The following is a 24,724-nucleotide window of genomic DNA, read 5'->3' as shown; positions in this document are numbered from 1 at the left end:
CTGCCCCAGTGGACAGCCAGATTCTGCCCGAGGGACACCAGCAGACTGGTAGGCCCGTGCTCCCAGAGGCACTCTTGGGCCCAGGCCGTGGCTGACTTCTCCAGCTCTTCATCCCAACTCTGCAGGAGGAGGAAAAAGACACCAGGAGGTCAGAATGGACAGAAGACCTGAAAACGTAGTGACATCCGCCCTTTCTGTCTCAGGGACAGGGTGGCTGCACATCTGGCGAGGCTCCTTACTCAGCAGGTTGGAAGCGGTAGGTGGGCAAGAACTCAGGGAACCTGATGCAGGGCTGTCCTCCTGCCACCCCTAACTGCAGGCACACTGGGCTGATCCTTACCACCCTCAGCCTTGGGACCTCCCACCTGAAACGGGAGTGATGAATAAGCTCTGGAGAGGACAGTGGGTCTGGCTGCACAGCAATGAATGTACTCAATGCCATGAACTTAAAAATGATTACACTTAAAAATGGCTAAGATGATAAGCTTATATTATATATATTTTACCATTTTTTTTTTTTTTAAGAAACAGCAAGAAATGTCAACTTGCCAGTCCCTGCTTCCCTCCGTTTGGCCCACCCTGAACCAGAGGGACTTGGGCAGGGGTCTGGCGAGACACTGAAGGCCACTCTTGCAGCTGGCCCAGCAAGGCACGGAACTCTGGGCAAGTGCAAAGCCAGTGCTGGCTTCTCTCTGCGGAGGTCCAGTGTCCAGCAGCCCAGGGGGATCTCAGCAAGCAGCAGCCAAACCTGCTCTCAGAGCATCTGGCCACACTTCGGCTTTTGGACAGGCAGGAGCTATCCCCTTGCTCTGGATGGCCCCAACCACTAGCACACGGTAGGTGCTACTAAAAAGCTGTCCAGTAAGAGTCCTGGGACCTTCTGAGATGAGGAAGTGGGTGAGACCAACAACATGAAGCTGCCTTGTCCCCTTCCCCTGTTTTCAGCCAAGAAACAGAGAGCAACACAGGAGGGCCAGGCTTCCCCTGGGGCAGACCTCTTCACCCAACTTCCATTTCAGCTCAGTAGGCATTTTGCCAGTGAGTAAGCACAGCCTGATGTGTGAGCACCCACAGGAACAGGCCTGGGCCCAGCAACCCAGGCCTGTGGATAAAAGCACCCACCTCCGGAGGGTGATCTCCTGCTGTTGCCATCATTCAGCCCATCCCAACAGGACCAAGATCCCCATAGTAGGGATCTTGATGTAGGACTTCCTCCTTCCCGTCTTCTGGACTCATGGATCACCCCTGACACACACACGCAAATTGCCTGTGCCAAGGAGGTGACCCCTTCTCCAAGCTGGGGGCTACCTGATGCTCCCTGAAGGGGCAGTGCCCCGGGAAAGGTGGGTAATGGTCTTCTGCCAGAGGCAAGCCCTCAGTCAACACACCCCATTATGAAGGAAACTGCCTCCAGCACCCAGTATTAGCATCATTTTCTATTTAATTCCCACAAGTCCTTGAGGTATGTTTTATTTCTCCATTGTTGCAGACTATGAAAACACTGAGGCTGAGACAGGTTAAGTAACTTGCCTACGGCCACACAGCTGGAAAATTAGAACGTGAAGGACCCAGCCTGGTCTGGCTTCCAAGGGGAGCTCTTCCTGCCCCACATACTGTCACTGAGGGCTGGTCCCGTTCCACGAAGATAATCATGACAATAGTACAGCTAGCGCTTATTTATTTAGTATATTATCTTACAGACACCTCCAAACAACCCTAAGAGAGAGGTGCTTTTATTGTCCCACAGCAGGTGAAGAAACAAAAATACAGAGAGGCTAAGCTCTCGCCTGAAGTCACAGAGCTAGCAAGCTAGCAAGCAGCAGCTACCCAAGTCTGTGGAGGCAGGTGGCTCCAGAGACTGTGCACATATAAGACCTCACAACAGGGTGCCTGCATTCTTGGGAGTTTAAAACCCGCCTTTGATGCTGAGGTGATTTCAATGGACGTTGGCACGAAGCCCCAGCAGGCAAGCTGAGTAGAAAGCCACACCTCGCTTGTTTAAAGATGTATGTATGTATGTATGTATGTATGTATGTATGTATTTATTTATATAAGCACCGGGTACAGGCAGAAGCGCGGGAGGGTGAGAGAATTCACCAGAGCCAGAGCAGGGAGCAGAACAGGCAGAAGGACCGAAGTACACTGCTGAGGGGAGCAGCAGGCGCAGCAGGAGAGGTCTGTGCGCCATGTGGGACCCTTGCAGGTGGCCGGGGATCAAACCGGCACTGCAGAGGCTGCGGGCAGCTTTGCAACCCAGCACTCAACTGTTGCGCCACCAGGGGAGGCCCACACACCTCACTTGTTTAGAAGCAGAAGTTGAGGTCCCAGGATGCTGAAGGGAGGAGCTGAGCCTGGGACTGCCTGTCCTGCATCACACTCTGTCTTGGAAGCAGCCCATAGCACCCCAACAGCAGCTCCTTTAGATCTAAGCACCCAGATCCCATCTCCAATCCAGAAGCACAAGAAGCAATATAAGCAGGACAATAGTACAGGCACCGTAGGGGCCATGCAGACAGACTGCTCCCCTGCTGTGTGTCTAAGTCCAGGGTCCTGAGGCTAGACCCTAGAGGGTCCTGAGCCAGAGAAAGGAAAGTTTTAGGAAGTGTTAGTTGATGGCAGTAAAGGCTCCTGATAGCCCTCCCAAGGGTTACTACCCAGGGCTGAGGCCACCCTGGCTAGGTGTGACAGTGCAAACTGAACATAGGTGGCTTAGAGCATGTCCTGTGGTCGGCCAGACTCCAGTTCGAATTCCAGTTCTGCCAAGACCAGCCATGTGACCTTAGCCTCAATTTCCTAATCTATAAAAATTATAAAGCTAAAAAGTCTATTTAAAAAGTAAAAAAAAGAAATGTCCCAGCTCTAGCTTGGAAATTTGCTTTAACAGAAGGAGAATGGCGTCAACAGAAATGGAGGAATGTGCGTGAAGACAGGGCAGATGGCCTGCACTTGGCAACTGGCTGCTCCTCAAGTAGGACTTTTCCAAAGTCACAGGGGTCCCGCCACTGTCCCTTCTCTACCTTCTCCTCTGTGACAGACACCTCCTCTCTCTTGTACTCAGCCTCCGTTCAATGGAAGGCGTATGGCCAGGGGTTGAGAACCAGAGTTGGTACATTCCAAGGGCAATGCCATGGCCCCGGGAGGAGGGTCTGCAGCCCATGTCCACTGTCCGTGCCCACTGTCCTAGGTGCCACATGAGGTGGGGCTGCAAAGTGGAAACTGAGGCTCAAGATGGCCGTGTCTGGTTCACACTCCTCAATTGGGCTCTCCAGAACCCTGCTCCAAACCCCAACTCTGCCCTGGGGAGGGCATGGTAGAATGTGCCAAGGAGAGGGGCGGTGTCAGCAGTGGGGAAACCCCTGTGTGGATGCCTGGGTGCTATGTGGGTGGAGCATCAAGAATAAAGATGGGGAACCCATGGCTCCCCTCCGCAGGACTAGACTTTTCTCCTGGGTTTTCTGATTTTGAGTCAACATTTCTACTCACTCGGACTCATGTGGGTCTGTGGCCTGAATTATGTTCTGTTGCTGGTCCCCAAATGAGTGACAAAGTCATTTCACCTGTCCCAAAGGACTGCCAGGGACCAAGACTAGCAGCCTGTCCACACCCAGGGCCTACACCTGCCCCCAGAGCACCGAGCTCACCATGTGCTCCATATTGGAGGCCGGGGGGTACACCTGGCCCCTCAGCTTGTTGTGAAGCATGAGGATCTCCTCCCGGTCCGACCTAGGGATGGCCCTCCGCGCCCTGGCGTGAGGCTCGTCCTGTCGGTATCGGCTGAGCAGCTTCTCCAGGCGAGTGGTGTTGGGCAGGAAGAAGCCCTGGGTGGCGCAGACCAGCAGCACCAGGCCCAGAGGGAGGACGCCGCTCAGGACACTGCTCATGGCTCCCACACAGCGAGATCTGGGGTGACTGATAAGCTCTGGGCTGGGCACTATGGAAGGAAACAGAAGCGACAGGACAAAAGCGTCAGTGAAGTGACCACGGTGTGGGCTTGAGGCTGAGTGGCACAGGCACAGTTCTCCCTGATGGCAGAGGTGGAAACTGAGCCCCACAGAAGCTAATGCCAAGGTCCCATGGACAGGAAGTGGTGGAGCCGGCACTTAAGAAAGAGTTCCCAGGAGGGTGAGCGGCCGCACACAGACCCCCTGGCTCCCCTCTGTAGGACTAGACTTTGCTCTGGGGTTTTCTGATTTTGAGTCAACATTTCTACTCACTTGGGAATCATGTAGGTCTGTGGCCTGAATTATGTTCTGTCTCTAGTCCCCAAATGAGTGACAAAGTCACTTCACCTTCCCCAAAGGACTGAGGGACCAAGGCTAGCAGCAGACTTCCTACTCCCTGGAAAGTATGACTCAGTTTACCAAAAGAGGATGTGAGGTACCTTCAGAGCTCCTTCCACCAGACTCCACCCACATGTCACACAAGAGGACAGTCACCCTGCCATGTGCTCTGCTCAGCACCAACTACCTGCCAATTTGATCTTTGGAAAAAAATGACAGCAGAAAAAGAAAAGGATCTCCCAGGGGGGTCTATGTACCCTACTCTCATCCTGGACCTTTCCAGAAAAGCCACTGAGCAGCATGTGGTGACACCTTGGCCAGCTTATTACAGGCATGGCCAGGGCAGGGCTGTGCCTTGGCTGCCAAGTCAGTGAGGACCTGACCACCACCTGGGGATGGTTACCTGTTGCTAATCAGGTCCATGCCAGTCTGAGTTAACAGGCTACATGATATTTGGCTGATAAAACCAATGGTAGTGCAGAGGGGACAGAAGATGGGGGACTGGACTCCTAGGACTTCACAGCCCCAACTTGAGTCCCAAAGAGCATCCCTGGAGCCCTGACCTTGACACCTGTGGATCCTGGGGGATGTGGGGCAGAGACTCAAGATCCCGCATGAGTTAGGACTACCCCCCACACCCTTTCGCAGAGATCGCGGTATTGACTGCACAGCAGTAAAGGTAGCTGATAGCCCTTCCTGGTCTTCTGGGATGCAGCTCCTTCCCAATAATGCATCTTGCTAGCCTTTCTTCCCTGACATGCACCTTACGAAAAGTTGCCTTAGCCTCAAAACACACCTACTAACTCAAACTCCAAGGCCCAAGTCTGACCAGGTGAACTTGTGCGGTCCAGAGACCCTTCCTCAGCACCCAGGTGGGCCAGATGCTCATGCCATCCCTTCCAATCTTCATGACCATTTTACAGATAAAGAAGCTGAGGCTGAGGGTGGTGACAGATCAGGAGAGCTGAGACTCAAGCCCTGGTCTGATGACTGCAGGTCTAGAATTTTCCATCATGCTGCCTGGCCTCTCTCTCCTGTGGGCCAAGCACCTCACTCCCATTGATGGGAACACAACTCATGGTCCCATCCATCATTAGGCTCAAGAAGATAAGCCAGGTGGTGTGAAGGTGCTCATTCACACCTTTTACCTCTGTTTTACTCCTGTCCATCAGTTGCCCATGTAGAAACCCCCACCCAGCAGCCACCCAGCCCCGACCCTGCTGCCAGGAATGAGGAGAGCCAGCACCAGGAGCTGGTGGAGGTACTCACGATCCTACCTGTGTGGGGGAGGGGGCAGCTGTGCCTCCATGCTGAACCTTGTGAAGCCCTCAGAGACCCAATCCTTCCCCATTAGCAATAACCAGGCTGCCAGAGGGCAGCCAGAGTGGGAGGGGACACCCTGGCAGACATTCTACAGAGCTCAGAGCCCAAGAGCTCTGGGAACTTGGCAGTTCCCATTACCAACCCTAGAAACTCTCCAGGGTCCTGACCGAGCCTGCAATCCAGATAAAAATAACCTCATCCATAACCACATCCCAGGAGGGGGAGGCCTGGCTTCCCCCCAGGGGCACAGGCTGTGGCTACCCTCCCTCCTGAGGCATTCCCTTTGGGGCAGGAGAGTTTTTGAGGGATACCATGTGGAATCTCAGAGCCACGCCATATATGACCACCTCCCAGTGCACGAGGCCAGGCAGGACAAGGCCCAGACACCGCTGCCGGGTCAAGAGATGCAGTTAAGAGGAGAAAGCATGTGCCTTTACTTAATGCCACTGTGCCCTCCCCAGGAGGGGCTTCCTGACAGGGGAGGATTACCCACAAACACCCCAATCTTGTACTACAAGCTCTCTGACCCTCTGCCTCCATGCAGACACCAGGTAGAGTGGATTGTTCACCAGCCTCCCAGGTCAGGCAGTGCCTCTGTTCATGAGTAGGCACCAATGTGACACCCTCAGGGGAGTGAGACCTCCATATCATGGTGATGTTTCACCCAGACACCCCACGCCCCCCTTCCACCCACGTGCCCTTGACTCAGGTGTGACAAGCTGACCTCTGACTCTGGCCACTGATGGGTGCTCTTGGCAGAGGGCCCTCCAGCAGCTGAGGTTCCAGGCTGCTTTGCTAAGGTCCTGGAAAATCTCACACTTCAGCACTGGGGGAGAGAGGAGACAGGGGGCCATATACCCTCTGGTCTGCACTTCTGCCCCCCAATTTTTCCAGGGTTGCCAAATACAAGCCTCATTTCTGCAGAAGCCCTCCCCAGCTCTCAGTCCTTTCACCCCTGGCCTCTTGCCAAGACCTTGAGTTTTCTGTGTGGACAGCTATAGGGTATGGAGAAATGTTCTCTCAGAGATGTGGATTTCCTTTGCAGCACTTGCAAAACCAAGTTTGAGAGACCACAGATAAGACACCGGCACCAAGGACTCCTGAGAACCACAGGGAAGTGGTGGGGGGTGGGGAGCTTTCAGGTCTCAGGTCTGTGGCATGAAGAATGATACTTAGGGAGCCATCTGCACTCCCAGATCTCAAGGCCGTGTTGATTCTGCTTTCTAGACCATTTTACAGAAAGTAAAACTGAGTCTAGGAGCCACGAGCCAGTATCTGTGAGGCCACACAGCTAGTTTGAGGGGGAACTAAGATTTGAAGTCAAGTTCTCTGGCTGCTCAGGGAACTTCCAGCATGCCACCTCAGCCAAGAGCCCCTGCGTCCCCACCCCCGCCCCAGCCCAGCCAGGGTTCTGGTTGCCTTTAGGGACTAACTGGTCATGGAGTCCCCCATCCAGTCTGTGTCTCCTTTAGGGTTGTCTCCTGGGCCATGCAAGCCACCAACAAATCTGCTTCTCAAGAATGACGAGGAAAGGGAAGGCAGGCTAAGTTCAGTGCGTCAGCAGCTGGCTGCCTTTGCCAGTATTTAGGAAAGCCTGCCAGGAAGATGAATCGTGGGCTGAGCGTGCGGGACATCAGCTCAGGGACAGCACCCAGATCTCTGCTTTGCACAGACTGTTCCCACTGCTCACCCATGACCCCAGCCTGCACCCTCCCCCAGCCCAGGCTGGTCACAGCTGAATCACGCCAGCCGAGAGCTGAATCACATCCCAGACGTGCTGGGCGAGTTGAGTGCTGAATCGCCAGTGCCTGAGAAGTAGGGGTTCAATGAATACTGACGGGGAATGCATACATCTCCTCCCCAACAGAGTCACAGGAGTGGGAAAGGCCGCCTGTGGGATGGGCTTCTTCCTATGGACTGCAAGAAGCAGGGGCTCAGGGGAATGGTTAACGCTCCACTCAGCCCCTGAGAAGCTGTGTGGCTGCTCAGCCCCAGTGTCTGCATCTCTAAAGTGGAGGGAGTGATGGGACTTGTTGACTGGACACCTCAGCACTGAGCAAGACCTGCAGTCTGCAGACATTATTAAGTTCATAAAAGCTTCTAAAAAGCAATTGACCCATCAGCTGAGCCATAAAAGATAAGCAGGATGAATCCGCCTGACCTGAACCCAGGAAGAGGGGCAGCTAAAGGATCCGCTGTGAGATGAAGAGAGAAGGAGATTATGAGCAGAGTGCTTAGGACATGTTAGCTGGTATGATGATGCTGACCTTTGCTTCCCACAGATGCATAGTTTGGAGGTACTGTGGGAGGCTGGGATTAATCACAGGGAAGGCAGGGCAGAGGTCTCCTTTCTCTTCACCACATTACCTCAAAGCCCCATATCTGCCTTGAGACAATATTCAGTCTTTAAAGTCCTGGCCAATGTCTGATGCCTGCATGGGTAGGAGGGAGGGGGGCTCCCCCAAATTTAAAAGACACTTCACTTATGACATGTCTGGAGATCTGGCCACCTTCCCCAGCTCTCAGGGGAGGCAGGTTCCAAGATAGCAGGAACTGGGTCAGGAGCATTCACGTTGGTCATCTGGCCGGGGAACCATGCCTGCTGAGATCCGGCGACACGCATGCTGGTGACAATGACCCCTGCAGAAGCCCTCCAGGACCTGAGCAAAGAGCTCTGCCTGGGGTGTGCATGGGCCCTGGGCCTCCCCAACTCACGTGATATCTGCTCACACCATTCACCTTTCCAGCCAGACTCTGCTTCTTCAGAACTGACTCTCTGCAAAGACAGCATAACTCTTGGGGCTCGCCAATTCCTTTGGTACAAATACTCCCACCAGAGCCAATTTCAAGACACCACCATGAGTTGGACCAAGTGCACATGGAAATTTCTGGAAAGAGACTGGCCACGGCACACTTGTACCCAGAGAAGACAGACCGTAGACAGCCATGACCATCAGAGCAGAGAGAAGGGCAGGACATGGGGCGGGGGGCAGGGAGTTTCTGCACATGTACTGCCTGGTTTTAAATGTGACTTGTTGAGCCATAAGTTTAAATAATTTAATGTTTCACGATGCTCCGGGCACAGGTTCACAGCCTTTTTAACTGTGGCTTTGCAAGGGCCACTCCTGCCCTGCTGGCTGGCACAGAGTCTTGTCTGCTGAGTCGTTTTCAACCCAGCCTGTACTAACTGCTCTGCACTCCCCTGGGATAACGCAGCCCACCCTCGACAAGAGAGGACGAGGCAGTTGGGTCCTGGATGCCCAGCAGCTCATGTTTCATCCTCTCCTTGGACTGACTGGTCGCTGGGATAATTAGACCTATCTTACAGATAAAGAAATTGAGGCCCCAGAATAAGCAGTATGCAGAATGCCTTAGGACCAGCCGATATGTCTGTCACACCCCCATTACTACTGATCCCAGGGGCTCCCCCAAGCCTGGGGGAAGTGCTGATCTCCACCCCATGGCAGCCAAACTCATTCAGGGAGACGCCTCACATCAAGGGCCAGGGTGCTCCAGGCTCTGCACTTCCTCAGAAGCACAAGAGAGAACTAACTCAAAATGAGCCAGGCCAAGGACAGATGGGAGACATACCCACAAACCACCCAGAAATGCCAGGAATGAAGCAGAGTCTGGGAGGCAGGGGGAAGGGAACACCCAGCAGGTCTCAGAGCAGAGCTTCTGAGCAGCTTGGGGGTAGAACGCTTTCCCCTCTCCCCTGGATCCAGCCAGCTCTCTTTACACCCTTCTTAGAGGCTCAGGGCTGGACAGGAAAGGAAAGAGGCAGGTTTCTGCCCTTGCTGGCTGCTCCATGCCAAGCAGGGTTCCCCACAATTAAGCACAGACAGCCAACAGTCCAGCCGGCTGAGCAGAAACACCAACCCCACCTCCTGGCCCCTCAGCAAGAGAGACAGCCTATGGGACGACGGAGCCAAAGGCCTGGTGGCTTAACTGAACAAATACCATATACAGACCCATCCGGTTTTGGTAATAGCATGCTGAGAGCAGACAGAATTTTGGGCAAAAAAAAAAAAGAAGGAAGATGGAACAGCACTCAATCTACCTTGTGCAGAAAACTAATAAAATGCCCAGTACATTCAACAACATAAGCCCAGATAATACCTAAAAAAAAAGTCCCTTTGAAGGGAATGGATAATGAATTCATAAATTCTCAAAACACCCACTTCATAACTTCTGGGATGCCGCTCTCCCTTCCTGCAGATGTGTTGCTGTTTCCTTGGAAACAATGTTCCCAGCAAAGCTTTAGATAAACCCACAGGAAAAAGCCATCTCCAAAGGAAAGACACCATAGACTGCAAGGCAGCGTGGATGTTGGATCAGACCAGAGCTCGAATCCCAGCTCCACCACTAGAGCTGTGTGCTGCCCAGGTCATTCACCCTCAGAGACTGATTCCTTGTGGGCACAGCCCTGAATCTCTCCCAGGGCTGTGGGTGGGAGGGTGCACAGATGATACAAAATCATGGCCCCGGAGAGCCCTGAAGCAGAGGCCAGGAGCTTACTGGTATTCGGTGACTCTTTCTTTCCCTTCCCTGGTGTGAACTTAGGCATCTCAGATCATCTCTGCTCCAGGCTACAGGGCTGGCAGCACCTGGACCAGCCTTCTGCCTCCAATACATGATTCACTGGTATTGGGTGGTATCTGCAAGGATGAGTCAGGGCCACCGGTTTGGAACCAAGTTCAAAGGCATAGCTCAAGAATCCAGGCTTTAAAATATCCACATTGCACTACATATGCAATAAAAACCCTCTTTCCAGGTGACCAGAGTCTTTGGGTTAAGTCAGAAAACCAGACAGATGCCCTCAGGAATGGGAGGAGACAGACAATAAATGCAGCCAGTAGGAAAATACAAAAGGAAAGCAGCTGGGGATCTGGGATGGGAAAGTCGGGCAGAGAGAGAGCAGGGGCCTGGGTGGACAGTGAGGTCCTGCTGAGGCATCAAGAGAACATCACTCTAGCGCCTCCCTGGTGGCGCAGTGGTTGAGCGCTGGGTTGCAAAGCTGCCCGCAGCCTCTACGGTGCCGGTTCAATCCCCGGCCGCCGGCGAGGATCTCACATGGCGCGCAGACCTCTCCTGCCGCCCGCTGCTCCCCTCAGCAGTGTGCTCCTTCGTCAGTCTGCCTGTTCTGTTCCCTGCTCTGGCTCTGGTGAAATCTCTCACCCTCCCGCGCTTCTGACTGTACCCAGCGCTTATATAAATAAATAAATAACTCTTAAAAAAAAAGAAAAGGAAACACCTTGTTTTAAAAAAAAAAAAGAGAGAGAACATCACTCTAGCAGGAGGAAAGACAAAGGTGAGCACAGCCTCAGCATGATGGAGGACAGGCACAAAGCCAGTGGAGCCAGGAAGAAATGGGGTCACAGAGGCAATCCAGGCCTGGGGTCAGGGGCCTCAGAGGAGTCCCTCTCTTGCTCTGAATGCTAACAGCAGCATCAGTGGAGAGTTAAGTGGGAGGGCGACAGGTCTGGTTTATGTTTTGAAAGCCCCTCTGCACGAAACAACGCAGACAAAGCCCACAGACATGAGTTGGACAAAAGAAGCCAGACCCCCGGGGCCGGGATGCATGACTCCGGTTCAGTGAGGTACAGACCCAAACCAACCTACATGGTTAGAAGTTGGGAAAGGTCAACCAAGGGTGAGTGCCAAGGGAGGGGCTCTGGGGCTGGCCTGACTGTGCAGCCATTGCACATGTGTGTGCACCTTGTGGCAACTCATCCGCCAACACACGTGTGCCTGTGCATGCCTTACTGGTTAGACCTTCACAGAGAGTTTTCAAGAATTTGTGCAATAGCCCCGGCTGCTGTTTGAAGAATTAAGGAAGGAGAAACAGGGAGTGGCTGCGGGCAAGGCCTCTTCTGCAGGAAAATGCCAGGGCTCTCCCACAGGTTGCTCCAGCGCAGATGGCCCTTCACAGTGACCCTGAACATGTGGGAGCCACATCCAGCCCACAGCCGGCGGGCGCCTCCCACTTGGAGCAACTTACTCTCCCAGACAGGGCCCAGTTCATCCTGAGTCTGAGAGAAGACATTGTCCAGCAGTGCCAACGCTGAAAATATCTCCCTGATCCCAGGGAAGCCCGCGCCTGGAAGGTTCCAGGAACAAACAGCGTTCTCAGCAGCAGGCGCTTCCCTGGCTGACAAGAGTGACTGTGTTGGAGCAGGGCTGGGGCAGGAGCAAGAGGGGACAGACCATGTCCAAGTATATAGGTCCTTGCCCGTGTTGTGCCCACGCTCTTTCAGAGGGGCATATAGGGTTTGATGGATTTAGACGGATTTAGCAAGCTCCTGGACTCACAAGGGAGAAGGACAGGGGTGGCAAGCAGATGCTAGCATCCTCTGGACACTTGCTTGGGCTCTTAGCAGAGAATGTCAACCAGCTGTGCATTTTTCTGGAAGGTGGGCTTATAAATGCACCAGCAACTTGTTCTCAGGTGACCTCTTGACTTTGGAAAGAAGCCTTCATTTTATCACCCACACCATTCACTCCATTCTTGAGATGTGACTTCTCGTCACAGCAGTCACTGTGAACAGAACCTTCCACCACGCTTCATCCACCCCCGCTAGCCAGCCTCCCATGTGCTCAGGCCAGGGTACCAAACTATGTCTTCATCAGTTTTCTAGGGCACAAGGTCTCCCACCTAAGCCTGCATCAAGAGAGCCAGAAGCCTTGTTAAAATGCAGATTGCTGACCCCACCCACAGAGAGCTGGGGCAAGGCCTGAGAATCTGAATTTCTCAAGTATTCCCAGCTGCTGTGGCTACTGGTCTGAGGATTCCAGTTTGAGAACTGCTGCTCTAGATTGCTGCTCAAATCTCATTTCCAGCTCAATCCAGCATTGCCCAAGTTCCAACCCACAGCAGACCCCTGCCCAGGCTCAGCCCACCACCCTACCCTTGTCTGTGCTAGTACATACTTGGTATTTTTATATAAGTTGGCACACATTGGGGATTCAAATAAATTTATTTTAAAAAGGCAGATTTGGGCCTCCTTGGTGGCACAAGGGGTTAAGACGCAACCTATGAAGTTGTCCACAGCCTCTGCAGCTCAAGTTCGAACCCCAGCTGGCCAGGGAGCAACCCACATGGCGCAGCAGACCTCTCCTGACTTGCCCACTGCTCCCCTCAGCAGTGTACTTTGGTCAGTCCATCTGTTCTGTTCCCCACTCTGTCTCTGGTGAATCCTCTCACCCCCCACACCTCTGGCCTGTACCCCAGCTCTTGTATGCATAAATAAATAAATCTTTTAAAAAAGGCAGATTTCTATTGCCACTATGTGTAGGGAGGCTGATCGGGTCTGCCAGGAACAAACAGCATGAGCGAGGCTGAACATGAGGGAAGCAGCAAAGTCGTGTCTCCCAGGGGCCTCGTTGTAGGGACTCTCTCTCTGCTACAAAGGGAGACTGGGGAGTGAGGGAGAACAAGCTCTGTCCCCTGGGGGACTATCACAGATAGGCTCCTCACACTTTTGGGACACTGCTCATTCTGGAGTGACCTCTTCTCCAGTGCCCTGTTACTCTCCTGCACCCTGCAACCAGTAGCAGGAAACCCAAGCTCAGCATAGCTTAGCACCTCCGTAGGGCTGACCTGACACCCTTTAGTCTGACCAGAGTCCAGCCACACAGGACTTGTGGCTATTTTCCTAGGGTGCCAGGCCTTCCCCTACCTCTGGGCCTTGTATCCACAGGCTCCCTCAGCTTGGTGCCCCTCCCTATCTCCCCTCCCACCCACTCTAATCTTTCCCTGCCAGGCCAGTCCGCTCGCTGCTCTAGAAGGACTTCTAGGGCTTCCCTCCACACTCAGCAGAGGCCAGTGGGAGGCCAGCTCCCAATCCCTGGGACATCCGGGCCGGGTTTCCAACCCAAAAGAACGTGGGGCAGGTCAATTCCCGGGCGAAAGGGGAACTGGATGCTTTTCCTTCTGGGATACTGCCATTCTGTACTCACAATGGGATATGCTCCAGAAATTTGGGTTGAAAATGTGGGATTTTATAATTTATAATATTTTTTTAAGTCATAGTCCAAAAGTTGCATAATCCTCATCAGGACTTTCCTTTTCCCCCTGAATCTGTGGTTTTTGTCTAAGCTGACGCAGCACTGGAGACAATCAAAGAAATAAATCTCCCTCAGGCTGCACTGAGAGAAACTATATGTTCTCAGCCTTGAAAAGGGTGTGCCCACCAGGGCACAGCATGGGGTACAAATCAGGTCTCCCGAAGGGCAACATCTCTTCCAGCTGCTGCGGTGACCCAGGGTAGATTGTCAACATCTCTCCCAAACACCCCACACCTGGGTGTTCCTATGCCCAGGGCAGAGTGTCTTATCATATCTGGGATAAGCTGGCCTGTGCTAGTGCTTCTTCCAGAGGAAGTCAAGAAGCAGGGACCCAAGTGCCTCAATAAGCTCAACATCAGATGCCAGGTGACCCAGCAATTGCACTCCTAAGTGCAGGCCCCAAACAATTACAAACAGGTGTTGAGACAAAACTGTATCCATGAATATAGTAGTGCATAGCAGTACAACTCATAATAGCCAAAGGGAGGTACAGCTCAATGGAAGAATGGATAAACAGAATGGGATCTAGCCAGGCCATGGAATATTACTCAGTCATGAAAAAGAAATGAACACCGACACATGTTACCATATAGGTGGCCATTAATAATATCATGCTGAATGAGAGAAGCCAGACACGAAAGGTCATGCTGTATAATTCCATTCATATAAAGTGTCCAGAATAAGCAAATGCATGGAGACAGAGAGCAGATTAGTGGCTGCCAGAGGCTAGGGGGAGATGGAATGGGGAGTAACTGCTAATGGCCATGGGGGTCTTCTTTTGGGATGATGAAAATGTTCTGGAATTATAGAGTGGTGAGGGTTGCACAATATTTCCAATGTACTAAAAGCCACTGAGTGTATCTTTAAAATGGTTAAAATGGCAGATTAAATGTTTATGCATATTTCATCACAATAAAACAAAATGTTTTAAGAGGGAAAAAGAAAAAAGGCCTACCACCCACCATCCAGTCTTCCTGCTCCAGACAGAGTGTGCTCCATGAAGGTATTCCTGAGGAACCCTGGCTTCCTTCTCCCCTTGCACAAAGGACTGAGCATCTTTCAGCTCAATGAACTAAAGCTGAAGTGAAATGAAGCCTGGGTTGTGTTTTCCTTTCTTGACAAGCCATTAGCCCCTTGCACATCTGGGACTGATCAAAAACCAGTGAGTTTGCAAAAAAAAAAAAGGTCAGGAGCTAGCAGACACAGAGGCACCTCCCATACAAAGTAAATCACACTGGTGACAGAGAAAAGTAATGGTCCAGCTCCTGCAAAGCCAAAAAGGTACTCATTCTTGGGGGCCTGCCTTTAAAAGCCAGCTTTCTAATGCAACCTACAACATTCCAGCCACCCAGTGGGGTTCTCTGCAGGAGGGGCACCAAGGGAGGTTTTCAGAGGCCTCAGACCAGCTCTGCTCTCCAGCCTGGAGGCAGGACTGCAGGGGGCAGCACTCATCTGGGTTCCAGGGCAAGGATTTCTGAAAAGTGATATTGGGGACCTGTGGGTTGAGTGACAGAGCACCCCCTCTTTAGGTCCATCCCTAACTGAGACCAAGAACCCAGATGCCAGGAAGCACAAGATGCCTTGCTAGTGGCCAACCCTGCAGTGACCATCACGTGCCTAATCACTAGACCAGTACCTTCTTCCAGAATCTGTGGCAGGGCCCAGTCAGGGCAGCAGCTCTCCCCTGCCCTGGGGTTGTGATGCTGGGTACAGGCCTTAATCATTCTGAGATCTAAACCAATCTCCATTTTCCTCTTGTAAAAAGGAGGAAGGTCCAGCATCCATCTTATAAAGAAGTCAGTGAGGCCATCCAGGTATGATCCCGGGCTTATAATAAGTACCAGGCTAATGTCAGCGGCTGCTATGATGATAGATGTTATTTCCAGTGCTTCACTCTCACATCTTAACAGACACTAAAAGTCAAACCACTCTTTCTCCCCACATGCACCGCCAGGGACCTGGGCTTACTGCAGCTCTCCTGACAGCTGTTTTCTCTGGATTCAGGACCCAGCAGTTAAGAGGGCAGGGTCTGCAGACAGGTTGCAGGGATCACGGCATGGCACGCCAGCAAGGGGGCTTTGGGCGCACACTTCGCCTCTTTGAATCTCAGTTTTCTTATCTATGAAATAAATCAAGAGAACGCCTGCCCAGGTATACTGCAGGTATGCTCATGCAGGTAAAGTGCATGGCATGGGCTTTATGCCTGTCCCACTGGCAATACAGGTCCCACACCTTCTGCTCCTCCCCCCAGGTGGAAACAGCCAGATCAGAAGCAGAAGCAGAACCAGCACATCGGCTGCACACAGCACAGTGTGGGGACGTGACCTCTTGGTCTGTTTGGGTGAGAGCATGCCCCTTGTCTTGTTTTGTAGCACCCTGGCCCCTCACCTGTCAGACTTTAGCCCCCAGATGCCCTACCCCATGGGAGAAAGCTGGCTCCCCCACTCTGCCAGAGCAAGGAGCCCTAAAGCTGAAGGTGGAAACTCACTAACACACTCTGTTGCCAGGTGGGCTGGGCACAGGCTCAGGCTGCTGCTCTCAATCTGAACTGTAGCTCACCAGTGGCTAGCAGGCGCCAGTAAGCAGGACCAGCTAAGTCTTTCCTGGCTTGTCCACCAGCCCAGCTGATGGCCAGGGAGGCTCTGGGTCTATAACCTAGGAGGGCTGGCCCTGGCTCTGTTCACCCTGATCAGCAGATCTCCTAAAGACCTTGATGCCCAGCACAATTCCCTTGCACAAGAAGTTATTGCAGATACCCACCCTGACTGGAGAGACACGGGGTGACATTTCTGAACCTGCAGGAGCTCTGGACATGCCCCATACCTGGAAACACTCATCTGGAGCTTTGGAGGCAGAGAGAGCTGGTTCCAGCCCAGGCTCATCCTGGACAGCTCACCTCATCCCTGGGAACCTCCGATGTCTTCAACCAAAGTAGGAGAAGAGGAAGTCTACCTCACAGGTAGCCTCTGCAAAGGAAATGCTAAAGGGGTGTGTCCCTGTCAAGTGGAGGGCTGAAAGCACACGTTAGGTCTCCCCGGCCCTACACACATGGGTGGAACATATTCAAAGTCCTGCCACATCCATGCCATCGATTTCCCATTTAGTCCCACTGCAGACAAAAGAATGCCAACAGATGCTAGACAATCGCAAGGGAAGGCAAGAGGACCCTGGCTGCAGAACCAGAGGGTTCTGAGCCCTCATTACCTTCAGAGCTGTGAGGGTTTGGGCAAATGATTTGTCTTCCCTGGGTCTCCGTTTTTCCAATTGTGAGAGGGCCTGTGCCGAGCACGGGTCTGAGATACAGGTAGCACGCTCAGCAGAGAAGCCGCACACAGTAAGCCTGTCTGCACACTAAGAGGCAGCATCTACTCTGCTACTCCGGCTCCTGGGACACTGCAGGAATAAGATAGCCTCTTGCAGAGAGGAGAGGATCTGTCACACTTACCTCTGCAGCTCACCGGGGCTCTCCGGAGTCAAGAGGCGACCGCGGCGGCACACACCGAGGGCCGGTGGGTCGCGCAACTCCAGACACCCGAGCGGCCCAGGAACTGAGTGGGTCGGGGCCGCGCGGCACTACTTTATATACAAGGCCTGGAGCGCTGAGGCCACGCCCCAAGGCTGCAGGCGCCATCCCGCCCGGCCCCGCCCCGCCAGGCCCGGCTCTCCGGCCCCGCGGCGCGCGCCCCGGTGGCGAGAGTGCGCGAGGCGGTCCAGGGCGCCAGCTTTGTAAGAAGCGGTCTTGACAAAAAGACTGGTTCAATGACCGTAAAAGTATCGTTTTCGTTGAGCGCTTAGTATACACCAGGCGCGGCGCCAAGCACTTTCCACCATGGGCTTGTGAATTTGCCAGATCCCATCTCCCTGCAGCTCGGCTGGAATTGGAAATGGGGAGGCGACCGCGAATGCAGCACACGGAGCAGGAAAGGGCGTGGGATCCGCACGCTGTGGCACAGAATACTCACAAGCTAAGTCTATTTCACATCTATACGTGCGTGGAAAACGTCCACATCTATCCGCGCATGCACACGCGCGCGCGCGCGCACACACACACACACACACACACACACACACACACTGCCCTCTCCACGTGCAGATGGAGAACGGACGACCAGGAGGAGGCACTACCGGAGGAGGCCAGTAAAAGCCCAGTGCAGCCTAATCACTTTGCTTCACTATCCCAGATTGTGTTCACAGGACTCCAGTAAGGTGGAAAGGATCCCATTTCACAGATGGGGTGACTGAGGCTTGGGGAAGTGAGCACCCTAACTCCCAGAGCTAGTGAGGCGCATCTCAGGCTCAAACCCTGATCTTCCTACATTTTGTCCACAGGTATTTGGAAGGCTTAGCCTAACCTGTAAATACCTCCCTTTAAAGTCAGAAGACATTGTTTTTGAAACATGTAAATAAATCCAAGTCCCTAGTTGGCAGGTGAAGAAACCTTGCTGGCTGGAGAAAGCCAAAGGATCCCATACTCCCCACTCAGGCACAAGTGTGGACCTACTGTGTGTTGGGCAGGAGGGAGCCTCTCCTCACACTGCTTATCCCTGCAGGCAGACGGGGATTTACAGCATCCACACAGTCCCACAGAGTCACTCCGCACTGTTTGTGCTATGCAGTGAGCGGGACACACAGGACCCCTCTGGGATCTGAGAGTCTGGGGCATCCAGAGGGGTCTGAGTATGTGGGGGAACAAAGATGGCAAGTGAGCAGGGTGGGTGAGGGAAGAAGACCCCTTGTTGACTGGAGGGGCACCCGAGACAGATTCAGAGTTGGAAATCTATGCCCAAGATTTGGGTGCAGCTCAAATACAGATAAAGAATAATGCAGACATCCTGTTATCTTTTTTTCATTTCTGTTATTGTTCTCTGTTTTTGAAGTATCATTCTCAGCTCAACATTCATTCATCCAGTGCTGATTAAACCTCTGTTCCAAGCACTGTGGCATTCAGCAGTGAATAATACAGACTGTTCCAGAACAACTGTCCTTGATTTGACAAAGGGTGAAAAAAGAAGAGACTTGAATTATAAAAAGCTGCCTCTCAGGTGCTTGGCCCCATATACATCCTCCTATCCAGTTGCCCTCATCCCCCACCACCCTCTCAGGCTGGTGTTTTATCATGGGAAAACTGGGCAGAGAGGATAAGCATCTTTCCTGTGGCCACACAGCTCCCAAGTGGAAGAACTGGGATTTGAACTTATACCCTTGCCTACTCAGCTGCTATGCCCTGTGTGTCATTAAACCTTGGGTGCAGGAAAGTGGAATAAACTTGTCCCCAACAGAGGGGACGGGAAGGTGCACAGGATCCAGTTTCTCGTGGGCCGGGCATTTGGGTGGGAGTGCCCACCGCTCTGCAGCCTCGGACCTCCATCTCCTTACTGCTAACTTTTTATGGCAACTCTGCAGTTACTTGCTGGTGCTCAATGGCTCTGGAGGCCCCAAGGATACTGTGGGCAGAGCTGAACCTGGGGCACCTCTCTACAATGTCATCCTCTGGCCAAGATGCCCACTCCCATAGGTCTGACAGCCACGGCACCAGGTCCTTGCACACCACAGAGACTGCTAGGTGCTTACTTCCTCCTCTCCCTCAGTTTCTCCTTTCCTTTCCCTCTATAGTCTCCTCCTCATCCACCCTGGCTTCTCATCTGCCTGGCCTCTGACTGTGCCCCTGCCCTAACTTCTAGTAACATTTACCGGTGTGGGGCACTGGGCACAGGGTTTCACCAGCATCAATGTATGAAAAGAGCACAACCTGGTGAGGGGAGGGGCTATAGCCGACCGACCTTCTTTTATAGAAGGGGGAACCGAGGTGTGGGACCAGGTGAGCTGGGTTCAAATCCTACTCCTCTACTTACAGCTTGCTGGGATCACTTGGCTGTTGGGGGGTGAATGTGCGCTGGGCCTCTAACTCAGGCAGTCCACGACCAGAGTCCACTAAGCCAGGTGGCCTGAGGGCATTTGGGGATTAGGATTTACTGTAATGGGCATTTCTGAACTAGTCCACTGTCTTTAATATCCTGGTCAGGTTATTTCTCAAATGAGATGTTATGGTTACTACAGCTGTGAAACAGTTTATCCCAAAACATAGTGGCTTAAAAGAACCATTTTATTTTGCTTCTAATTTGCAGGTCAGGATTCTCAGGAAGGTTCTTCCTGAGAGGATGCCTGCGTAGCTGCAGAGAGATGTGGATTGGGGCTGCAGACATCTAGCGGGGACCAGACATCCATGCAGTTTCCCCATGTTGTGGGAGCTGAGTCAAGGCTATTGCCTGATGCACCCCCAACACAGCCTTTCCAGGACGGCAGTCTCAGCAGTGAGCCTTCTCCCCCAGAGCAGCCTCACACAAGAACCAGGTGGAAGGTCTTAGCATGACCTCTGTGGACCTGGCATCAGAAATCACAGTGTCTCTTGGGCCACACTCTTGGCTGAATCATTGAGTCTGCCTGGCGTCAAGAAGGGACATGATCACACTTCTCAATGGGAGGGGGAGGTCAAGGAATTTGCAGACAAGTTGTAAAACAAAGTATGTGAAAACACACAGCACAGTGCCTGGAACCGAGAGAATCTCAGTAAAAGCAATCAATCCTTCTTAGGGAGCTAAGCTTGGAATGTGCACCACCTCTGCCTCGAGATAGCTGAGCTTGAACCTGACTCCACCGCAGGAACCAGCTGTATGTCCTTGCGCAAGTCACCCTACCGCTCTGAGCTACAATCACCTCCCAGGCTGGATCACCCAGGATCAGACTGATCCTGGTTGGTGCTGAGACCAGTTGAGCTGTGTTCAAATCGCACTCCTCCATGTGGCCTTGTTTCCAGTTCCCTCCTATAAAACAGAGGGCGTGGGGGAGGATGGATAATGGCATCTTTCTCCCTCTGGGCGACTATGAGCCTCAAATGGTTAATATATGGAAAACAATTAGAGCAGGGCCTGGCACAAGCAAGTATTAGTTAATATTACTAATATTGGGGCCAACAAAGCAGAGAGAGAAGCTTACTTTTTTGATCAACTTTCCATCATTGTGCAATTATAGAATCTAATTTCCAAAAATTAGCATTTGCATTTGAATAAAATATGTCATGGGCAACATGGGCTCCTGGGGGTGCTGGCTGGGAAAAGGCCGAGACGCACAGGAGAAAGGGACAGGCCAGGGGGATCCATGGGGATCCCGGCAAAGGCTGTTTGCTACCCAGGCAGGGAGTTAAGTCATGGAGAGTCTGAGTCGGAGGGAAAGTGCTTCTGGGTATAATGAAGTCCGACCTGGAAAAAGGATCTCGCAGCCCTGGTTGGGACATCCCTAGAGGCACCAGCCCTCTGCCCACTCGCTGGGAACGCTGTGGCTGACGGGAGGACCACACACGTGTCTGCAGGATGGAGGACAGGGCCAGACGTCAGGAATGTGTCACCAGTGATGCAAAAGTCCCGGACTTTCTTTCCTGTCTCCACAGGTTGCCGAAAGCGGGTGAGTTCTGGAGCACACTGCGCGGCCTCACCAGTTGTTTTCACTGGAGTCCCCCAGAACTGGGCAGCAGAGCTGCAACCAGGCAGCTCACCCGCTTCAGGAGCTGCCACGTGTCACTGAGCCTCACATTAGCATCAAAGATCACCGCCAATTGGAGTCAAGGAGACATAGGAGTGCCATTTTGTGGCAGGCATGGCTGCCTACCCCTAAGGAAGAGGAAAGAAGGTGGCACCACTGGGTTGACAAGTGCCCACCAGAAGTCCTCCAGGAGCTCAGTGGGGTGAGTTCGCTTGACTTGTTGGAGAGGAAGGGACAAGGGTGAGGACCACACCTTATGTTGGCTGGCAATTCTTAGTGGGGGGGCTGTGGAGGGACTGCTGGTGAGGACACCTGGGCCTGAGCAGCTGTGAGTGACAGAAGCCTGCTCCAGATAGCTCCAGCTAAGCAGGGTGCTGCCTGATGGGACACTGGGCTGTGGTGGAACCCAAGGACATGAGACCCTGAAGAGTGCCGGGCACCGGGCAGGACTTTGCCTGTGTCTCCTCCTCTCTGTGTGGGCTGTGCTTGTGCCAGTCTCATGTGTACCTCCCTAGATGCCCACTCCTGATGCAACAAAGCAGAGCCCAGAGGACCCTGCCAGGTACCACCAACATGAAGCAGGGCCTATGAACTGGGTAGACAACCCTCAGGCCAGATTGAGGGGGATGACCCGCAGTCAAGAGTTTGTGGACACAGCCAGAGGGAGGCCCAGGATTCCTGGGCAACAGCATTTGGTACAAACTCTAGGTATAGGCTCATGTTCCTCAAATATCCAGCACATGCCAGCCTGATTTCCCACAGTTCCACCTGTATCTGTCAGAACCTACTCAGCCCATCAGCAAGGTGGCCCAAAGTGCCTGGGTTTTAATACTCCCCAGCACGCTGGCTAGAGCTGGGGTATTTATACCCCAGCTCTCTTGCTGTGAGCTGGGATGGTTCAGAGGTGGTGTTTCTGGAGGGATCTGTGTGGCTGCTGTGCATACTTTGTCAGGTTCCTTCCTTACCCAGATTACAAACCCATATTTTTCCTGTATTTGTTCCACTTCTCAAATACCTGCCCTCAAGTCCTCAGCTCAGCCTGTGCTTCTGGAAATCCAAATTAAAACAAGGACCAATATGGGAGAGGGAACCAGGAGTCAGTCGTGCTATCTCTCGGGGTCCTGGGCATTGACCTGTGGAGCCGTGAGCGTCTGTCCAGCCTCTGCGGCATGCTAGGCATGTGCTGACAAACATAGGGAGGCACTGGAAAGAACCAAGACTCCAAGAAGCCATCTAGAGAGCGAATCCATGGAGCCATCCAGAGAGAGGAGGGCTTTTTACAAGAGAAGTTTGGGAAGCCAAGGGCTGGGCTGTGGTATTATTTAACTATATAAAAACTATGACTCACTTAGGAAAAGTGAACATCAAATCCCAGAATATGGTGGGCAGCCCCTTGAAGCTTGAGAGAGGTAGTTAAGGCAAATTAAAGGAATTTTCATCCAACAGAGAGGAGCAAATTTATCCAACTCATCTTACCCCACAAGAAGTCACACAAGCAGAAAATGTCAATAGATTTTTAAAAATAAATGAATGCTGCAGTTCATGTTTGATTCTATTGGATGACATTTACTGAGGACCAAGTGTTCTGGAAAAAAAAGATGAATAAGGCAGACATGATGGAAGGATCCTGGTGAAGGGTCAATGCAGTCCTCTGTGTAAGTGCAATAACAGAGGGATCCAGAAGGTTCCAAGGAGCCCAGCAGAGGGGTGGGTGTCTGGAGAGCAGAGTTAGACAAAAAGGCTTCATAGGCGCCTTAACAGACATGACGTGGGGCCGGTGCATTCACCAGGACTCTTCCCTTGCAAGTTAGAGAAACTTAACTAGGGCCAACGGAGGCAATGCCTCTACTCCCAAGCATGGAAAGTGCAGAGGCGGTCTGCCTCCAGGACCCCAGACAAGAAGGTCACATCTCCCTCCCTCCCCTCCCCTCCCCCACCTCCCCCTCAGCTCCAGGTTCCACCTGGCTCCCTCTGGTTACTCCAGAAGGCAATTCACAATCCATCAGTCTGGCTCAGCCCAAGACCCACCACTCTGGTTGAGGCCTGGCCCTGGTCTTCAGGGCCTAACAGTCAGCCAGGTGATGCCACCGTGCCATGCAGCAGCCATGCCATGCAGCAGATCAAGGCTGTCCCTGGACACAGGTGCCCATGGCAGGCCCAAGTCCAGAGGGAATCACTGCCTCTGGGTGGTATCCACCAACCATTTAACAGAAACAGGAATAGAGAGCCGGTTCCCTCCCTCACCACCTCCAGGGGGAGCAGAGCTGGCTCCAGAAGGTAGGAGGGGATTGAGCTCCAGGGGTCACAGTAGTAGCTGGTGAGACAACCTCCTCCCCCCAAGAGTCCCTGTGGGCCTCCCCTTTCCAGGCTCCATCCCTCACCCTCCTGGTATATCTTGGGACCATCCCAATAACATGCTTGTACCTGCATCCTGCCTCAGAGTCTCTGGGGAGAGCTCCAACTAAGAGCCTAGCCAGAGGCCACCAGCCAGTGGCCAGGGTACAGACCCCAGACTGGCTGCTTGGGCCATGAGTTCACCCAGTGGCTCGGGCCACCAGCGTCGGTGAGGAGGAACAGCAGCCCCAAGGAAGGGGGTCTGGACAGAGACAGGGCCAAGACAGACAGCTCTGGAAGGATGGAGAGGAACTAGGTCAGGAGGTCTCTGGGCAGGGGGTACGTGTGTAGAGCCTGAAGGAAATCAGTGCCTATAAGCCAGCATCAGGTAGAGATCAGCTGGAGGGCGAGAGGCTTGAGGAAAGCCTGCTAGGCAATGCAGACTTTAACCTGAGGCAGAAGAATTCAGAGCCTCCTTAGGAGAGACTTCTCTTCTAGGCACAACATGGGGAACTCGTGAGGGACGGATGCTAGGAGGGGCAAAGAGTGGGAACAAACGTTTTGAGGGGAGCTGGCACCAGAGGATGGTTAGCTGTGGTCCCCAATAGTTTCCTTCCTCTCTGGGCACCTCACTGAGCCCTGAGTTCATCATCTATCGAGTGCTTTCCATGAATCCTGTGTTCAAATCTCATGCCAACACAGTGAGGTGGGATCTTTAGGACCCTTATCAAGTTGAGAAGAAAACTGATATGCAGTGCCTTTCTGTCTGTCTGTCTGTCTGTCTCTCGCTCTCTCTCTCTCCTGCTCCTGACTTCCAGTTATGAGTTTTTGGCTACTGAGGGCCATCTGATGAGGCAAGGAGTGATGGGAAGGGGGAATCTTATTGAATTCTTTGGTTACAAAGTACTGGAACATTCTGGGAGTTTTCTATCACAGGATTTGGATGGAAACGATTTTATGGTTTTGAAGCATAAACAATTATCCTGGAACATGCACGAGCCCTTCCTTTTCAGCCAAAGAAAAGTTTATTAAAAAATGAGGCGATTGCCAAATCATTAGTAACTGGGGGGTGGGGGAGGGCATAGTCTGTGGCTGGAAACAATGCCAGCCTCCTGACTCGCCACCTCAGGCCTAGACCCCCTGTGCCCCCAGAATTCCTCTGTGGTGGTGCTGAGTGCTCAGGT

The 24,724-nt window shown here is 52.8% G+C and overlaps 1 protein-coding gene across 1 annotated transcript in view; it reads right to left on the bottom strand.

The window, feature by feature from the left end:
- CRISPLD2 (cysteine rich secretory protein LCCL domain containing 2) overlaps positions 1 to 17,236 on the bottom strand; it is a 58,118-nt gene extending 40,882 nt beyond the window's left edge. Inside the window, exons 1-3 of the mRNA XM_037516277.2 lie at positions 17,116 to 17,236; positions 3,642 to 3,931; positions 1 to 119 (exon numbers count right to left, since the gene is read on the bottom strand). Coding sequence (XP_037372174.1) covers positions 1 to 119; positions 3,642 to 3,881 — 359 coding nt within the window. The 5' untranslated portion in view covers positions 3,882 to 3,931; positions 17,116 to 17,236. The remainder of the gene's footprint in view (positions 120 to 3,641; positions 3,932 to 17,115) is intronic.
- Between the last annotated feature and the right edge of the window lie 7,488 nt (positions 17,237 to 24,724).

Source organism: Talpa occidentalis, unplaced genomic scaffold (assembly GCF_014898055.3).
Source record: "Talpa occidentalis isolate TD23 unplaced genomic scaffold, MPIMG_talOcc4v2.1 talOcc4.17, whole genome shotgun sequence".
Classification (NCBI taxonomy): Eukaryota; Metazoa; Chordata; class Mammalia; order Eulipotyphla; family Talpidae; genus Talpa; species Talpa occidentalis.
This window is presented reverse-complemented; position numbering and strand designations above follow the sequence as displayed.